Raw genomic sequence first — 19726 nt, 5'->3', positions numbered from 1 at the left:
TTTTAAATATATTTATATGAGGGTTCAAAGTTTTGTTTTATTTATTTAAAAGCAGTTCTAAACCACTTAAATATTTGAAAGATCTCTAAGCAGCATTCAAAAGGTTCATAAACAGCTTGGAAAGTGCAAGAAAACATTCCAGTGCAATCTTAACTTAGTATGAATGATACACTAAGAATTTTCCTTATTTTATATTTAAGAAGAGTTGTATGTAAAGCCTGAATGATTTAATAATAGATAACCTCTGGCCTGATATAATAAAAAGCTGCTCCATAAATAAGAACTAGAATTGTGTTCATTTGTGCTTGTTGCTCTCACCATATATGGTAAAGCCAAAAAGGCTCTGGGGGAAACAAAAACAAAACATGTATTACATATGCTATGCTTCTATGGTGATTATATTTCTTGCATCTGCAGAAACAATTAATTTTGACCTGAGTGAACCAGGGGCTAACAGCACTTCTTAAGTGATGCAACAGAACATAAACAAAGAGTTAATACCAAATGTAATCTGGAGATGTATCTTTTCGTCTTATTCAAATCTTAGTCAAATATTTCAGGTCAATTGCCGCTAAGCACAGAGCAACTAATGAGCAAACCAAAAACTACAATGTCTCCATATGTGCTGTTCCCATTTCTTCTAGCCTTAATGAGTTCATAGATCCGTTAAGTCTGTAAGGGAGTGTGACTCTGGTTGTCAATCACCCGTTTCTAGCTTTAAGATGGTATGACAGCTTATTCCGCAGCATACACAAACAGGGAAATTTCATTAAAAGTGTGCCACTACCCCCATTTCATGTGCTACACTAAGATTAATGCAAGGTGAAATTAGATTCTTTAAGCCAGACTGCGTATGAGCAGCAGAAGAAACATTTCTTGCATTCATTTACAAGCCAACAAATTTCTGCAATGTAAAAAAAAAATAAAAAAAATCAATGCTGTGGGGAGAGAAGGCCTAACTATCCAGATATTCTTGATAATTAAAAAAAATTATAAGCCACTAAACATACCAAAGCTTCATTGAACATATTCTTTGCTAACCACCCTTCTGACCCTTACCATCTTAAAAATGTCACTTTTCTATTTAAAAAGGAAGGGTCTTTTTCAGGGCTACTGTAATAAATTTTCAAATTGGACTCTTTATTACTCAACCCCCCAAACCCCAGTTATTTACAGTTTCACATTCTTCAATGTGAAAATTATGGTAAAAGAACTGGACTTTCCCTCCCTCAATATACACATTATTATATAGCAATATACAGCCTATTATAGACAAGTCTATAATAATTCCAACAGTGTTCCTTTTCCTTTCAGCAACAGCCAAAGCGTAGCCACATCTTTCAGTGGCAGGAGTCAACAATTAAAGCTTGCAAGTCAGTTCTCATGCTGGGCGAGATGAGGCAAGCTCTTACTAACACAGCAATTGTTTACATACCCTGCTCAAAGGCACTGTTAACTATTGCATTATGTATTTTATTTGTCACTCTCGGAAAACACGGATGCTATCAAAGCACAAGATGAAAGACCTGACTCTCCCTGCTGCCCCCACTAAACATTCCCTATATTAGCTAACAGGAAACATACCGTATTTTTCGCACCATAGGACGCACTTTTTCCCTCCTAAAAAGCAAGGGAAAATGTGTGTGCGTCCTATGGAGCGAATGCAGGGGGGAGGCAGGCGGGAAAAGCCCTCAAGAGCCGCACACAAGCTTCGTGCGCTCTTGCGGACTTTTCTCTAGGAGGGAGAAGGGACTGACTGGCTGCAGCAGTCCCTTCTCCCTCCTGGGGGAAAAGCCCCCAAGAGCGGCACCCTCTTTAAAGGCTGCGCGGCTCCTGCGGGCTTTTCTACGAGGTGGGGGAATCCCCCCACCTCCCAGAAAAGCCAGGAGAAGCCGCACAGCCCCTTTAAAGAGCGCGCGGCTTCTGCGGGAGTTGGGGGAAGCTGCAGCAGATTCCCTCCTCCCGGGCTCCCTTTGAAGCGGTAATGTGGGAGGGGAGCAGCTTACACTCGTGTAAGCAGCTCCTCTGCCACTTTCCTGCTTCAAAGCAACCACGGAGGAGGGAAAGAGGGGACCCATGGATCCTCTTCGCTGCTCGAGGCTGCAGCAGATTCCCTCCTCCCGGGCTCCCTTTGAAGCAGCAAAGTGGGAGGGGAGCAGCTTACACTCGTGTAAGCAGCTCCTCTCCCACTTTCCTCCTTCAAAGCAACTACGGAGGAGGGAAGGAAGGGGACCATGGATCCTCCGCTGCTGGAGGCTTCAGCGGATTCCTCCTCCGTAATTGCTTTGAAGCAGGAAAGTGGGAGGGGGGCAGTTTACACTCGTGTAAGCAGCTCCTCTCCCACTTTCCTGCTTCAAAGCAACCACGGAGGAGGGAAAGAGGGGACCCATGGATCCTCTTCGCTGCTCGAGGCTGCAGCAGATTCCCTCCTCCCGGGCTCCCTTTGAAGCAGCAAAGTGGGAGGGGAGCAGCTTACACTCGTGTAAGCAGCTCCTCTCCCACTTTCCTCCTTCAAAGCAACTACGGAGGAGGGAAGGAAGGGGACCATGGATCCTCCGCTGCTGGAGGCTTCAGCGGATTCCTCCTCCGTAATTGCTTTGAAGCAGCAAAGTGGGAGGGGAGCAGCTTACACTCGTGTAAGCAGCTCCTCTCCCACTTTCCTGCTTCAAAGCAACCACGGAGGAGAGAAGGAAGGGGACCATGGATCCTCCGCTGCTCACGGCTGCAGCGGATTCCTCCTCCTTGATTGCTGGGAGTTTCTCTGGGCAGGAATTCCCTCAGCTTAAGTGGGGTGGGGGAAGTGTGGCAGGTAGGGGGGTACTGAGAGACACATGTCTCTCAGATGAAAATTGGGAGTGGGCATTGTGTGAAGTGGCTGTGGATCTCCTGCCGCAGAACTGTAGGACTGTATAGAGTTGGGAGGGCCACCCAAGGGTCATCTAGCCCAGCCCCCTCACAATGTAGGAATCACAGCTAAAGAACGCCAGGCAGATGGTCCCCCAACCGCTGCTTAAAAGCCTCCAGTGGTGGAGACCCAAACACCTTCCGAGGTCATAGAATTGCAGGGTTGGAAGGGAACCCCAGGAGTCATCTAGTCCAGCCCCGGTGGACAGCAGGCGCAATCCATCCCGTTGCGCAGGACTAAAGATGCTGTGCAAGGCTAAAGAAGAAGCCAAGGCAGTGAGCGGGATGGATCGCGCTTGCTGCCTTGTCTTCTTTAGCTGCACCGGAGAGGTTTAGCTCCTGGCTGGAGAGGTTGCGCGGCTATAGATCCCGCGCACTGTCTTGGCTTCTTTGCTCTTTGGGGCTGGGGGGGGGGAACCCGGGCTTTCCCCGCAGCCCCGAGAAGCTCTGGGAGAAGTGGACAGGCTGCATGCAGCCTGTCCGTTGCTCTTTGGGGCTGGGGGGGGGATAATATTTTTTTCCTTGATTTCCCCCTCTAAAAACTAGGTGCGTCCTGTGGTCCGGTGCGTCCAATAGAGCGAAAAATACGGTACACAGTTGGTAGCCTCAGGATTTTCCCTGTACATCTGAAGAGGAAAGCTGGGACATCATGAATGTCCCTGCCTGGAGTTTCTTCCTTGCCCAGAACTAGGTGGTTTTAAAGGAGGAAGTGGTGATGGTGGTGGCGCTATTCCAAAAAATTGACACAAAGGGTGCACCTCAGCCTTTTCCTGCCTTGCTTTTTGAGAAAGAAAACAAACGTCCTTTTTAGGAGAAAAAGAATGAAAAACATGAATCATGGTTGAATCCAACTAATTTATACACAGAGCAGACACTCTGGGCTGAGCAACTGAACTTCCCATTCCTCTCCTCTCCCCAGGTACCCCCTTAAAAGTATTCCAGTGGTTTGAGAGAAACCCCCAACAGATTTGCAGAGCCCAAGAGAAATCATGCTTTCCTGTATGGTCCTAAAAATACACAGTTTGTCATCCCTGCAATCCTAGCATGCTCTCTTCCTCCCTTCTTCTCTAATGATACCCTTGGCATATACAAAAATAAGAGATAGCTGATATTTGCTTTGAAAAAGCAAAATGTCAGTATATCTGCAATAAAATTAATAGATTTTCCATTTTGTGATCATAGAATATAAAGATATTCTCTCTACGGAAAATGCTAAGTGTATTCACTTGCTCCTTTGCCTCAAGGTACACATTAGTATTTAATTGGGTCATGGTCAACTATTTTTAAAATTATATTCACAGCTATTTTTAGAAAGGACCCGCAAGTGTTATAAAAGAACATGCAAAATTGCAGAACTAATGTAGTTACTAATAAGCACCCATGAATATGAAAGCCATTAAAATGTATTCAGTGTTCTGGAAACCGAACACATTTCCAGGCTGCCAAGATGCCTTTTTATTTATTCAAGGCCTGTGCTCTTAATCAATGAATCAACCATGGTATCAAAGCTCTACAACTTGTCCATGACAACATTACCAGAGAGCTCCACAATGCAAGGAAATAAAGCAATGTTTCCAGCTCAGCTCCTCAAAGAATCAATAACTGCTAGTTGGCTTTCAAGGGAATGGTGATGCAGTGTTCTTGTTAACTTGGGACACATCACACAGAGCCTTCTTATAAAATTTTAATCAGATACTACATTTAACCCAGGGAAAGCTAGATATCTACCAATAACTCTGGTTTCTTCAGCACTAACAGCCTAATCCTCTAAATTCTGTGCTTAACAGATATGCTTAGTATTCACAGAAAACAGAGGCTTCATCCAAGATGCCTTGCGAATAGCAGAAAATCACTTTATATAGTCTCTCTGTAGCTACACTGAAGAGATCAGAAATGAACATACTTACATACATCACAAACAAATCTAAACAACCAATGTCAGTTGTCATTACTAGTACCTAGACTCCTAGAGATCATTGGAACGGAAGCAAATGGCATTTCTCGGATTTTGAAAACCGAGAAAGAACAAACACAAACTACAGGAATGAAAGCTCAAGACTAAATTTGTAAAAAAAAGAAATTAGCCACAGAGTTCCTCAATGTTAGCTCATCAGATGTTGTTCGGACTACAACTCCCGTCATCCCCAAAAGGTTAGCCAACGGCCAGGGATTATGGGAGATGCAGTCCAACAACCTCTAGATAGGGATCCAAAGTTGAAGGACAATAGCTGGTGCAGCGGCATGACAGATAATTAGTGTCATTCTAGATACTGCAAACAATTCTGGTCTTGTCTGTTTAAGACTGCTGATAGTCTTAAACGAATTTCCATCACATAAGAACTCCTTGAATGAAGAACTTAACTACACTAAATCTCTCTTTTTATTATTACTAAGAAATATGATTTCCCCAACCTCTAATAGTACAGGTCACATGAATTCTGTACAATGTGTAGAATGACTCCAACTCCACAAATAATCTGATCATTTCAGAAGAGAGATTCCTTCTAACCAGTTGTACTATTGTGTTACATAACTGTTCTCTTTTAATCTATAGAGCCTTAAAAGAACTTTGAGGGCATCACTGAAGAAAGAGTGAACCTTTTTCCCCCTCTGTGAAATCTCTTCTTTCTTGTGTGTAATAAATCACAGGCTGTCCACAGAATGGAATCTCTAGGGTCTTGTTGAGCCCATATTAAAGTCACATCTGAACAGTACACAGCAAGAGCATAGGGGTCACTCATCGCTATCTGTGTTCCATGTTTGTAAGACCATGGTTCTATTTTAAAATAAAATCTAGTATTAGATGAAGTTTTTTCAAGCATATGTGAAAATCAGATGTGTGGGTTTTTCTTGTTAACCACGAATTTAGTGTTTTGTGGCAACTATTGGTTTTTAATCCATTTCTATTACAAAAGATCAATTCACAAATACCGCTTGTGAACAGTATTTATTATTTAAAGGTCAGCTAAACAACTTTAGATCAGAAGCAAATAAGAAGCATGCTGACCTCACTTTTGAAATATTCAATGTGTGAGAGCTGTTTCTTTGGCATGATTTCCAATACTATTCCATTAATAGAATCAAGCTCGTCTAGCTTTTCTTATATCAACATGAAGCAGATGGTGTTTGAGGAAACTAGATGAGAAAGCCAGCCTAAAAAAATGTTAGTAATCAATGCTCCAGAAAACTGCATCTTCCCCTGAACATTTTTATATCCCTGTCATTTGTAGGAAACCACTAGTCACCTTTATTTACAAGCCAAAATTAAACTGATATCTACAAGAACTTTGCATTTATATTTGCGAATAATGCTCAAGCTGAACTAAAGCATCACATTTTACTTACCTCCGTATCTTCATGAAATTCTATTTACAGGAAGATACTGACTCTTCACCTCCCCCCTCTCCCAATTACCTTTTCCTCAGGTCAAGAAAACACAACAAAATATACATGAACCACTGTATATGTAAATAGAACCAGTTATTTATGTGTTGCAATTCAGACACTGACATGAAACAAATGAAAGTGTCGGACAAATCTGTCTGAGAGGCGCTGACAAAGCCCACTTTAGTTTTATCAATTATAGGTAGCAAAGCCTTGTCAGGGGAGTTACAAGCACAAAAGGGCACAGCAATTTTAACATTAACCATCAATCTGGTAAGATAAAGAATTTAACTATTCATACCTGTGTGAAGCTGAACTTTTCCAATAAGTCCCTCAATCAAGCCCAGACAAATCGGATTCCAAGCCAAAAGCAGGTCAGTAGCTGTGGGAGAAATTTTAGACAAACAAAAATGCAAATCAGAATCTGTGGTAAGCAATTTAAAAGCAAGTCTGGTTATTTGTTTGTTTGTTTTGATCCTACCTCTCCAATGGATTTGGCAGCAAGACCTCTAGTTGCTCATTCCTATAGTACGTTATCTCAACACATATTTTTCTAGCTAATAACTTTGTAAATGGGATGCTCTCTACGGATTCAACAGGTTCCCACTGGAATATGTGAAGGCTCCATTATTCTGATACCATATTCATTTTTAAAGCTGCCCCCCTGGGACATAGAGAAAGAATTCATCTTTAAGTGTCAGGTTTACTGTGCCAATTACAAGGCAACCCAAGCCAGTGGTTGTAGGCAACATCTGTTTTCTGTTCTACTGCTCCTACTTCATACCCCAAGTGAGGACTAGGCAGATATACTAGATAGAAAAAGCCTCCTACCACCAGCTGCCCTATTTGCTGTAGTCAGCAAGAAATATCAGGGTGGGTGACCTTCCAAGACCCGAATTCCTACTTGTAGAGGCCCAAAAGCTTTCTTCAAATTTTATTTTAAGCAAGGAGTTAAAAACAATTTTACAAAGTTCATTCCAGTTTATATAACTGGAAAATAGCTCTCTGCAGTAACTTAATTGTACAAACATGACTCATTTAGAGTTCATAATCAGAGCATAGATGACACACCCTTAAAGTATGAATGCCACTCTATTCACATACTACTCATGGTTTCAACAAGTTGAAGAAAACTTGGCAAGAGTGCTCTCACTCTCCTGTAAGAAAGTAGTTTAAGGAATTTAGAAGTAGCCATTGAAAGGACCAACACTGCACTCCCCTATTGCTTCTATGCCTGAGACCAGAACAACCACACTCCAAAATAGCCTATGGAATTTACAGTTCAATCTCTGGAGTGCTTAACATTCTTACTCACCAGGAGCACTTGTACAGTAAGGGTCATTTTTTCCAAGACCACCTATTCAGGTTGAAATATACTCAGAGTCACAAAGTGATTTCATGCTCTTTATTCAGCTCATAGTGGTGAGGAGGAATGAATGAAAGTCCCCTGAAAGTATCTGCTTTATATACATTATTTACACAATGGGCTGCACATGATTGGCTAATTCCGGAATTCTACTGTAAGCCAATCAGGTTGTGGATTCACTTCTATCTGGAGCATGATTGGGTGGTTCCTGCCAACAAATCATACTGCTGCATTGTTCTAGGACCAATCAGACTGCTGCAGTTTGGATCCTATTGTTCTAGGACCAATCAGACTGCTGCAGTTTGGATCCTATTCAACTCAGTACATAACACAGGTGTTCAGCAGATATGTGTGAGGGCATAAACTATGTATGGAATATGAGGCCACATGCACTTTGCCCCATGCACACCAGAACTTCTTCACCTCTCTCTCCATATGCCTTCCTCAAATCTCCTCCAGAGGGTTGTAAGGAACCCCCAGAACCAATTTAGGGGGTACACAGGGAGGGGAGAGGGAGGGGAAATTCTATTGTGCAGCCCAAAGTCTTTGTGTTGATGGACTGCCACCCTTAGATGTATATATGATGTTTTTTCCAAAAAGCATAGGATTTAGGAATTATAATCCAATGTAGTCATGGTGAAAATTGAAACAAGAGTGGTCCTTGTTCCATATTAATAAATCCAGAACATGTTTATCTCTGCTCTGCCCACCGTTGGCTCGATCTCTGTCCACATCCTGTATGCAGCTCCCCCAACAAAAGAATGCTGTCTACCACCCATGCTACAGACAGTATATCCTTTTAACAGTAGGTTAACCAGCTAGGAAGAACAAATACTGCAGAGGCAGTAATGCCAGTTCTGATGAGAGTATATGATCTTGCTGCTGTACTTTCTTTCTTTTTTCTTTCTGCTCATATCTAGTTTGATGGATCAGAACAACGGATAAAACTTCTGCAACTCCCTGGTTGGAAATTAGTTATTCTGGCACAAATAATTCTGATTTCAAGGAAAGAAAAGAATGCAAAAATATCTATTCTTAATGGATTACTCCATCAAGGTTTTAGGAACAACCAACAGTGCTGTTTAGGTTTAAAATGAAAGCACACAAACTAAAGTTGATGTTCGGACAAAGGTTTTTGTAAAACTGCTACTCAGAGTAAATGTATTTTTAAACTTTATTTCAAAGAAATATTCTATAGGGAAATGTTCTATTCCAAGAAAAACAATTTCACAATAAGATTAAAAGCTATTGTTTAAAGAGTGAAAAGTGCAGACCAAGCTGATGCTCTTTTGTCTAGAGACACTGTCAGTTTAAGCACCATTTGGGAAATGTTTCTGGTGCCAGCCACTTTGCTACCCTGAATTCCTATTGTATTTATAAACAATCTGAATAGATCTGTTGATATTGCTAGGTTTGCTCATAAACAAAGAAATGGAACAAAGCAGGGCTTGGCACTTTGCCACCTATTAGAATGATCTGGACAACAAAGCTGCAAGTCACTTCAACGTGATAGTTGCACTCAGACTCAACACTGAGCCACAATTTAACTAGCCAGTATCAAGTTGGCATAAGAACAAAGATACTGTGGTTTGTTGGACCTAACATGCCTTTGCTTCCTCCTCCATCCCTTGACTCTCCTGTGAATGCCGAGGTGTTAACTTGAATGTCTTATCCGCTGCCAAGGACTGAAATAGGCCTCTTACCATTGGCCAGCTGCAGAAACGAGGCAGGAAACATGAATGATCGCCTCTTCTGAGATCTTTGGGCTACTCTCAGCACAGCCTCAACTAAACACAGTTCAAATGCCTTCCTTCCTTCCTTCCCTCATTCCTAGATGTGCATCACAGAGGCCTGCAGCATAATTTCAAGGCACAAATCATCATAAGAACTTTAGGCACCTATGGTGATAAGTGGAGAAGACCCTCCCCAGTCTAAGAAAGAACAATTTTTCCAGGAGATGCTTCTGAGGAAGCCGCTGAACTAGCTTTCAGTACTGTCCTTAGGATCAGTGTACATGTTAAGAGTGGTTTGACTAGCAAAGCCTCTTGACAAGATGTCTCCGGCGCAGTTGATGAGGTATGCTCTGGCGCCAACTTGGCATGCTGCTGACACATGTGTGGAACACCACAACGTATCTGGGAGCAACATAACTCTTCTATCCTGGTAGATGGTGGCTAATTTATTGTAGTATGGCTTGGTCCTATCCTCCATGAATTTGTATAGTCATTTAATCCAGCTGCAAGTTCCTTATCTTGTGGCAGCAAGTTCCTAAGCTAATTATTCGTTGTATGAATAAGGTCATGTTGCTTATCCTGAACAGATTATCAAATCATTTTGATGGCTGACCAAGTTATAATATTATAGGGGGAGGGAATCTATCCATTCTCTACATTCCCTCCACAGGCTTTTTTTGAAATCAGCCTTCCCCAAACTTGTGCTCCACATTTTAAGGCATTCCCATATTTGAATACACAGCAGTTAACTTTCTACTACAGTTTATCATCCTGTAAAAGTAAGTCTCTGAAATAATTCAAGACACTGTTCTTGGAAGTTAAAATATATAAATTAGAGCAACAAACATGTATTTGAAAACAATTATTTCAAGCTATTATTTTTTTGGGAAATACTGTGAACAGAAGATAGTGTTGACAAAGTTTTAGGATATCATGCTATAAATTAATGTCATTCCTAGATGCATGTAAGCACCAAGTGAGGTTGCCTTCACTGTTATCATCTTCAATATTCTATCTTCAATAGCCAAAGTGAGTGCAAGGTCATTTTCTCTTAAGAGGGCTATTGTGCAACTCCATGCCCCAGGAACTGTGAGACAATCATAGGCCACTTTCAGATGCAACAATATGCCAGATTTTCTGTCTGTGATATGTACACTGCCAGATTTCTCACACTGCACTCCTCTACCTTGGCTCAAACATGATAAATAAAAGGGCCATTGGTTTCCCACTATATGCAAACCAAGGACTGTGGCTTGTTCCTCCCTTGCAAGTCACAATCAGCAATCCAATAACAAAACTATGGCATCAGGTTGGATAGCAATTCTGGCTTGTTAGGGAGCAACAAATCATAATCCCTGGTACAGACATAATGGGAAATCAATGCTTCCTGGTTTGTTTATCCTGCTTGTGCTGGGGAGGAGTGCAGTGGGAGTTATCACTTCTCATTCCCAATAAACCAGCAAGTCTAGATTATAATTATGTGCAAACAGTAATAATTTAAAGTTGAGAGGGGAAACTAGCCAGTCATATGTTCCAGTACATGGTAATTTTTAGATCACAGAATGGGTTTGTCTTCCTCAAATTCAGAATATCTTTTCAGGATTCCTTCCTACCAACTTTTGCAAGTTGTTCTTTTGACATACAGCTTTGATGATGAGTAAGCATGACACAAATAGATTTGTACTTGCCTCAAAACAGATTCAGTCATCAAAGATGTAAGCTTCATAACAGCAAAAGTTGTACACCTGTCAGATTGCTAAAAAAAGAACCTCCCAATAAACAAAATAATATCAGGCACCTATATGCAATAAGCCATTTGGACTCTCACTTAAGCATAAATAGGGTTTCTGACAATTACGTATAACAGTAGCCTTGCATGTTACTAAGCACAGTCATCATATATTCTTTCCTTACAGTTTTGCCAAACACTGTATCATCATTTAACACAACACAAAAAGAGGGCTAGCAATACTTTTACAAATTCAGGCTTTTGGAGGCATGCAGAAGACAATACAATATTAGTCCATTGATAGATATCCCCATCTGAACAGGTACCGTATTTTTCGCTCTATAAGACGCACCAGACCATAAGACGCACCTAGTTTTTGGAGGAGGAAAACAAGGGGGAAAAAATCTGAATCTCAGAAGCCAGAACAGGAAGAGGGATCGCTGCGCAGTGAAAGCAGCAATCCCTCTTGCTGTTCTGGCTTCTGGGATAGCTGCGCAGCCGGCATTCGCTCCATAAGACACACACACATTTCCCCTTACTTTTTAGGAGGGAAAAAGTGAGTCTTATCGAGCAAAAAATACGGTATATTAAGTTAAATGAATCACCTTTAAGAGCCTTATACAGCAGTAACTATTGTCCTTCTCATCACATCCACTGAAAAGTCAGTCCACCAGGCATGCTGTTAGAGGGTCAAAGGATAATGACTGTGAATATAGTAAATCACAATCAACAAAATGAGGGGGGCGGGAATCCAATACTAGGCCTAAATGATGTCAGGGACACATACAAGAAGTCATGTGACTCAATGACACTGTGCCCAGCAATACCCTCAGGGAAATATATTAGTGGACAATTCTAGAAGAAGACATCACTTTGCACCCTATAGAAACTAAAGCTGCAATCCTATATGCTTCCCTGAGAGTAAGCCACAATGAATTTAGTGAGGCCTACTTTGGAGTAAGCATACATGGGACTGCACAGTGAGATCCATTCTACAAAGTCAGCAATATCTTAACAAAGTACCATTTTAGACTACACACAAGGAGGGAAATTTTATCCTAATCCTATTCTCTCTCCAATGTGCAGTTTTCAGCAAGGCAGGGAGGAATTTTACATGGCAGTGATTTAAGAATGTGATCACAGCCTGCAATATGAATTGGTACAGTTTAGGAGGAATTCTGCCACATGATCTGCTATTTATTACATTTGTATACCTCCTCTAACCAAGGTCTTGAGGTGATGAGTGGTGTACACATTTAAAAACACAATACAACAGTATGATAACCAAATCCAGCTGCAAGTCAGGCAGAATGAAAAGAACCAAATGGGAATTAAACAGAAGCAAAAGCCTGGTTAAATAAATATGTTTTTAAGAAGGCACTGAAATAACATTAAAAATAGCTCCTGCCTAAGGTCAAAAGGCAGGCTATTCCATGAAAGGCTGCTGTTACAGAAAATGCTTCCCCATCAGTTGAACCTCTACTAGTTGTGGCACCAGAAAGCTGCTTTATACTGCCTGAGATTTGTTGGTCCATCTAGCTCAGTACTGTCTACACTGACTGGCAGTGGCTTTACAGGGTTTCAGATGGGAATCATTTCTGGCCTTGCCAGAAGATACCAGGGACTTCTGCATGTAAAGCAGATGCTCTAACACTGAGCTACAGCTCCATGAACCTTGCTCAGTAGCTTACTGGCAGCTGGTGCAATTATTTAAGAACTAGTACAATGTGTGCACAGTTGGAACCCCAGCCAGCGCCTGTTGTACCAGCCACTGCCTCCAAACCAGCCTCAAGGACCACCTCACATAGAAGGCATTACACCAAAAAGGTAAAAGGACCCCTGATCGTTAGGTCCAGTCACAAACAACTCTGGGGTTGCAGTGCTCATCTCACTTTACTGGCCGAGGAAGCCAGCGTACAGCTCGTCCGGGTCATGTGGCCAGCATGACTAAGCTGCTTCTGGCAAACCAGAGCCGCACATAGAAACGCCGTTTACCTTCCTCTGTGGTACCTATTTATCTACTTGCACTATGACGTGCTTTCGAACTGCTAGGTTGGCAGGAGCAGGGACCAAGCATCAGGAGCTCACCCCGTCACGGGGATTCGAACCACCGACCTTCTGATCGGCAAGCCCTAGGCTCTGTGGCTTAGACCACAGTGCCACCAGCGTCCCTAGGCATTACAGTAGTTAGATCAAAAAGTTACCATGCACGAGTCACTGTGGAAAGGCTATGCCTGTGCAGGAACAGTCGCAGCCAGCATACCAGCCAAAACTGACAAAAGGAATTCCAGTCACTGTTGCCACTTGGGCTTCCAGAAACAAAGATGACCCAGGAACACCCCCAAACTGAACACTGGCTCCTTCAGAGTGCCTCTCACTCACATCCCACATACTTAGACCAAAAGGATGCTATGGTCAATGGTATCAGAATCTTCTGAGAGATCCAATAAAAGTAGCAGAACTGCACTCCCTCGAGGTCATCCATAAAAGTGGCCAAGACAGGTTCTGTCCCAAAACAAAACCTGAACACAGACTGAAACAGGTGCAGACAATATTTTTCTTTTAAATTATGGCAGAGCAACTTAGTCATTGACAAAATGCTTAGAGCACCTTAACTTAGAAATGCTACAGGTAACAATGGCAGTGAAAACAATGTAAAAGTGGTGGAACTCACAGGAACATAAAAGCCTATATCGTACATGCATTATTATACGTCTATACTTGCACATGCATCATCTTGTAGATTATATAAGAAAAGAAGACTATATTTATGATTATAAGATTCACACAAACTCTTACAGCTGCCATTTTGCTTATGGATGGATGCAGCACACACATCTGGCATCAAAGATACAGCAAACAACTGAGACACTAACATATCCATTACCTTAATAGTCTTAACTGTATTCTTCATACTAGGTATAGTATTCTCCTTGTGTTATGTGATTAGTACAGAATACTCGGTGGTTTACTTTTCATTCCAGGGTGATCAATGCTAAGTTGTAATCAAATGCTGACTATATATATAGCTTAATACTCAATAAGTACATGATTGTATGGGAGTAGCTCATATAAGACTACGTAATTTCACCTGTATTTGATTAGTAGTCTTTGTAGTACCAGAATACATAACTTCATGAAACTGCAAATCAATGAGAACTGTTGGTTGCTAATTTCCCATGGCCAGCATGTTACTTTCTATATAATAAATGGGAAAGATACTCTAATTGCCATCTCACAAGACTAGTTCTTTGCAAAAGGGAGACAAAGAAAGATAATGAATGTATCCTTCATCATCTCCACTATTCCTTTTTCAAAACATCATGTACTTTGATAAGCAACATAAAAGCATACAGGAAAAATTATTCCTTTGTTCTCATTCAAGAGTTCCACAAATCTGGCTAGCCAGCAAATATTGCTTCTGAAAAGAACCCTTCCAGGTACCATCCCAATGGTGAGGACAAGGTCTCATCTGACGCTATGCAGAGCTCAAGTCTCAAAGTGACTGCAGTAGGTTGGCTATCGCTCTCTTTCCCAGATCTCAGTTGCAGAATGGAATGGTGACTTAACATTTGTGTTGCGCTTCAGAAAACTGTTAAGTAGAACAGGGTTCTACATGTTTGCTCATCATGGCAAGTGTGAGGCTATCCTCTTTTGAGCATGAAAAGCCCCATACTTCCTCTCAATCTTGGAGCTGCAGAAGGGATGGGTAGGCAGGGATCATCCTCAAGCAAACCACACCCGGGGCCTCAAAAACCTAAACTAAAAGACTTTATCTCCCCAACTTTTACAGTACAAAGTCAGGAACGAGTGGAGGGGGTATCCTGGTGACAGCAAATTCTAGTTTACCCAAAAAGTGTAGGATCTTGAAAAAGTATTGCTATTCTAGAGGTTCCCATAAAGGTCAGTGCAATGTCAGGAAAAGCCCCTTAGGCATGTAAGTGAAAAGATAATAGCTCAGTAGTGGAGCAAAGGTTTGTGTGAAGGTCCCAGGTTCAATCCCTAGTGTCTCCAAATAGGGCCGGAAAAGACGTATCTGAAACTCTGGACAGACATTGCCAGTCAGTGTAGCAATATCTGGAGGAATCTTGACAAGTGCTCACCCTGATCATTACACATCTTTTGGAAAAAAGAAGGACATTAGTAAGAACTTTGTCGGGGGGAGGGGTCAAGGAGGGGGAAAAAATAAATTAACATGTTTTTTGTCTGGTTGGATTTAAGATGCTGTGTGTGTGTGTGTGTGTGTGTGTGTTTATAACAAAGATAGAACCCAATTTTGCTTTTTGTCTCACTCACTTTTGATTTTTGCCTCAACCACCAATGGAATGCAGCCCCTCACCCCCACCCCATCCCACCCCGGTTTCCACAAATGTATGCTGCTCTTGGGCTAAAAAAGGTTCTGCCACCCTTGCTCTAAAAAATGCACCAAGCAAACAAAACGCTATGACAATACTTTGGTATCATTCAATAGGTTCATTAGGGCACAAACTGAGCAAATCAAATGAGCGTTAACAAAACATGTGAAAAGACTGCAAGTGAAGCAAGAAATCTCTTTACACATGAGCAGTACAAAAACAAGTGCATAGTCATTTCCATATAAGCTATAGTTACACCCTCTAATGTCAAAAATTCCTGGCAGATCAGCTGTAAAGTCTTCCTATAGCAGCCTTACCCAAAGTTGTGCCACCACAATATTTTGGCTTACAACTTCCATTAGCCCCAGGTAGCACAGACATATGGTGGAGTTTTAGCCCAAAACGTCTGGTGGGCACCAGTTTGGGGAAGGTTGTATTACAAACACACACAACACAGCTACTTTGAATCTTCCTAAAGCATTCAAAAGCAAATGTTAATTTCCTACAGTGTGCTAAACAAAGGAGAAATTACAACATACCAAGCACCATATTGCATTTGGAAGGTGGTGTCAGTGAACTGTAATTGATTCCACTTTAAAACATGAGACAACTTGAGTTTCAACTATCTGAAGTGTAGTACAGAGGGAGCAAAAAAAAAAAAAATCCATTACCAGACATCTAACTTTTTAAGGCTTGCACGTTCCAAGAGCTCTAAATAAGCGGGAGGGGGCACTTTCATACTAAATCTGACATGCTCCTACTTACTCTTGACAGGGTGAATTGCAGTGGGTTGGACTAGATGACCCTCACGGTCCCTTCCAACTCTATAATTCTATAATTCATTTGTTCTGCTTCCCCAGCTATCCTCCACCTTGTGTGCATCACCAGATGAGATCACCATCTTCCTACACGCTTCCTTCTTCAGCAAGCTTATTCACCACCAATTGTCAAAAACTGGATCAGTATACAGTACTTTCACAAATCCCAGGTATATTATCCTCTCCAGAAGGTGCTGCACTCCCATCAACTTGCTTTTAAAAAATCTCTATCCTAGCTAACTCCAGCAAACCCTCAGCCCAAACACTCCTTCTCAATTTGGCTAAGCAAAATTTTAGCTCAGTCAGCGTGGCTCTTCACTGAACCATCTAAACAGCCTGCCCTTTCAAAAGTTTACAATATGCCTCTTGTTTATTTATTTCAAAGTTTTCATACTCCACCCTTCCTCCAGACTGGAGCATAGGGCAGGCAGCTTACAACAAAATATAACAAAATATAAAATACAGAACCAAACAGAAAGGTTCCAAATGCCTTCACAAACAAATGCATTTTTGCCTTTCTCTATATGTGTGTGCCTGTTGTATCTTAATTTGGGGAGAGTTCCATAAATGGAGTGATGCCACTGAGAATTCCCTGTCTCATGTCACTGTCCTGCTTGCCCCACTGGCTGGCAGGACTATAAGCAGGGACTCTCCAGCAAATCTTAAAGCTGAGGGTGGCAGGCATCAGGAAACATATTCTGACAAGAATGTAGGCCCCAGGTTGTTTAGACCTTGAATTGGGCTTGGTAACATACTGGCAGCCAGCACAATGCCTTCAGGATTGGAGCCATATGATCCTGTCGGGCCGCAACCAACAACAACTGAGCTGCAACATTTTCAAGGGAAGTCTCACATAAAGGGCATTGCAGTAGTCTATACAGGAGGTTATTAGAGTGATGAAAACGAAGGACAAGCCTTCCTGGTTCAGGAACATCCACAGCTGGCAAATCAGCCAGAAGTGGGAATAGGCACCATCACTTTCATATCCAGTGACAGCCTGGAATCCAGAAGCACACCCAGACTATGAACCTGCGCTTTCAAGGGGAGTGCTGCCCTATCCAAAACAGACCATATTCTTGAGCCTAAGAACCATGAACCCACAGCACCTTCATTTTGCTCTGATTCAGCTTCAGTTTACTGGATCTCATCCTGCCCATCATAGCCTTGAGACATTGGTTGAGCATATGCACAGCCCCTGTCATTTAAAAGGAATGGAGACAATACTGGGTATCAGTATCCCAATATTCAGATGACACCTCCCAGTAGTTAAACGGCAACAGGGACAAAACAAAAACATGTGGCACCCCACAGCAAAAATACCATTGGGACAAGAAAAAGTCTCCCAATGCTGTTTTCTTTGACAGAGTAAGAATGGAACCACTGTAGTATAGTGCCCAAAACACCCAATTCATGGTCAATATCATGGTCTGTGATATCAAAAGCTATGGAGGGTTCGGTGAGAATAAAGAGGGTAGCATACCCCCCATCTTCTCTCTTCCAATAATGCATACTCCACAAGGCAAACTCAATGTCATACTCAGGTCAGAAGCCAGATTGGGCTGGGTCTAGAAAATAGGTTTCATCCAATAACAAGTGCAATTGAACACCACCCACCTTGATCACCTTGCCTAAAAAAAAATGAAATATTTGCATCAGTTGTCCAGTGCCTTTGGATCCAGAGAGGGCCTTAAGGAGCATTTGCACCACCACCACTTTTAATGTGGTGGGCATCAGCCCCTCTTACAATGAGGCATCAGTCACTGTCTGACCCACCCAGACATTTAAAAAGGCAGGTAATACACTGGTCTGGGCTACACAAGCCACAGAGAAATCTCCATATGGCTTTAATCCACAGACAGCCAGGCACAGCAAGCCACAGGATACATCCTGAGGGTGACAGAAGAACTCCATGCAGTGCAAGGGCATGCAAAACTGGTGAAACTCTACCATCTTGGGGGGGCGGGGAGGGTGTGTGTTGCTTTCCGTGGGTCAGACCTATGGCTGGGCACAGATTCCCTACTAACTTACATTGTAAAACACTCCGTGTCCTTAAGAGTGCTTTTGGTCTTCCAGGAAAAGAAATTCAAACCTACACAATTCAGGCCACGAAGAGTTCACTGTTTGCTCTGAGTCACCTACTCAGAGTGAGGAAAGGAAGGTGAGGAAAGGAAGAACTATTATAGATATCGTTCGTTTGAGAGCATATTGTGGGGGGAGGGGAGGGATTGTGCGTGTTCTTATTTGCAAGCCGCTTGGAGTCAGGCAGGAGGTGGTGCAAATAATGAAAGCCACAACCTCCCAAAGGTGAAAGTGGTCACCAAGCGAGTGGATCCGATGTCAAGAGTCGCCTCTTTTCCCTGCTCCGCTGTCCACAATTCCCTCTTTCCTCCCGGCCTGTCACACACACACACACCCGCCTCCGGCAGGAGGACCCCTCACCTTCGGCCGCCTGCCTCCCTCTGTCCCTCCACCTGGCGCCTCCCGCTCACCTGAGCGCGCGCCCAGCATCTCCCCCCGCCCGCCCGCCCGCCCGCCTCGCAGCAGGTGCGCCGCCCTCCCGCCGCCCTTGGGCTACCCGGACTCAAAGCTCCCTCCGCCCGGCCGACCTTAAGTCTTCTCCTCCCCTGAGGAGAATTGCTACAGTACTCCGAAGACTGAAGCCCCTCGGGCGGCGGCGGCGGCGCGCCCCTTTCCTTGCCCAGCCTGCCCGTCCCCGCGACTCACCGGGACGCAGCTGGAGGCTGCCGTCGGCGCGGCTGCACCACAGCGCCCGCTCCCCTTGCTGCAGGATGTAGTGGTCCTTGGCTTGGAAAAGCTCCATGCTGGGGGCGAGAAGGGCGCCGAGAGGGGAGGGAAGGAGGCCTCGCCTCCCCTCAGCTCGCCGCCGGGTTTCCGAGGCGCGGCGAAGGGACCTGCTGCCCCGCTTGGCGCGCCGCGGCCACAGAAGCCGAGCGAGCCCTCCAAATTCCAAGAAGAGTGACGGGAGCGCGCTCACGCCCGGCGCACCACATCCGCCGCCTGGAGGCTGGGCCCGCCTCCTTCGGCTGTTGCCGCCCCTGTCGCCGCTCCGCGCTCAGGCCGGGAGGGTTCCGGCGCGCGAGGGGGAGATAGAGCCCCGCTGGACACGTGACTCCCGCCGCCAGGCCCTTCTTTGTGGTTGTTTTGATCCTGGAGATAAGCAGCGAGGCTGCTTCGGCAGAGACAGGCGCCCGCGCTGGCCTAGGAAAAGACACAGATCTGTGCAGAGAGAGAGCGGTGGACCAGCGAGGAGGCTGTGCTGCTGACACTCCTCTTCGCCAGGCATAGTATACATAGTATACGAAAGGCCGGTGCTGTCTGCCACTCATCCAGAAAGAAAGCATCGTTGTTTTTTTGCTTGCTTCTCATCTTTCACCAGCTCTTTTAGGACGTGGAGTCCGCAGGGGGGGGGGGGGGGG

The 19726-nt window shown here is 43.5% G+C and overlaps 1 protein-coding gene across 1 annotated transcript in view; it reads right to left on the bottom strand.

Moving 5' to 3' along the window:
- INPP5F (inositol polyphosphate-5-phosphatase F) overlaps positions 1-19311 on the bottom strand; it is a 42253-nt gene extending 22942 nt beyond the window's left edge. Inside the window, exons 1-2 of the mRNA XM_081005199.1 lie at positions 19014-19311; positions 6590-6670 (exon numbers count right to left, since the gene is read on the bottom strand). Coding sequence (XP_080861325.1) covers positions 6590-6670; positions 19014-19110 — 178 coding nt within the window. The 5' untranslated portion in view covers positions 19111-19311. The remainder of the gene's footprint in view (positions 1-6589; positions 6671-19013) is intronic.
- Between the last annotated feature and the right edge of the window lie 415 nt (positions 19312-19726).

This window comes from Podarcis pityusensis (genome assembly GCF_964106645.2).
Source record: "Podarcis pityusensis genome assembly, chromosome: 5".
NCBI classification, from domain to species: Eukaryota; Metazoa; Chordata; class Lepidosauria; order Squamata; family Lacertidae; genus Podarcis; species Podarcis pityusensis.
The sequence above is the reverse complement of the archived record's forward strand: the minus strand, read 5'-3'. Positions and strand labels throughout refer to the sequence as shown.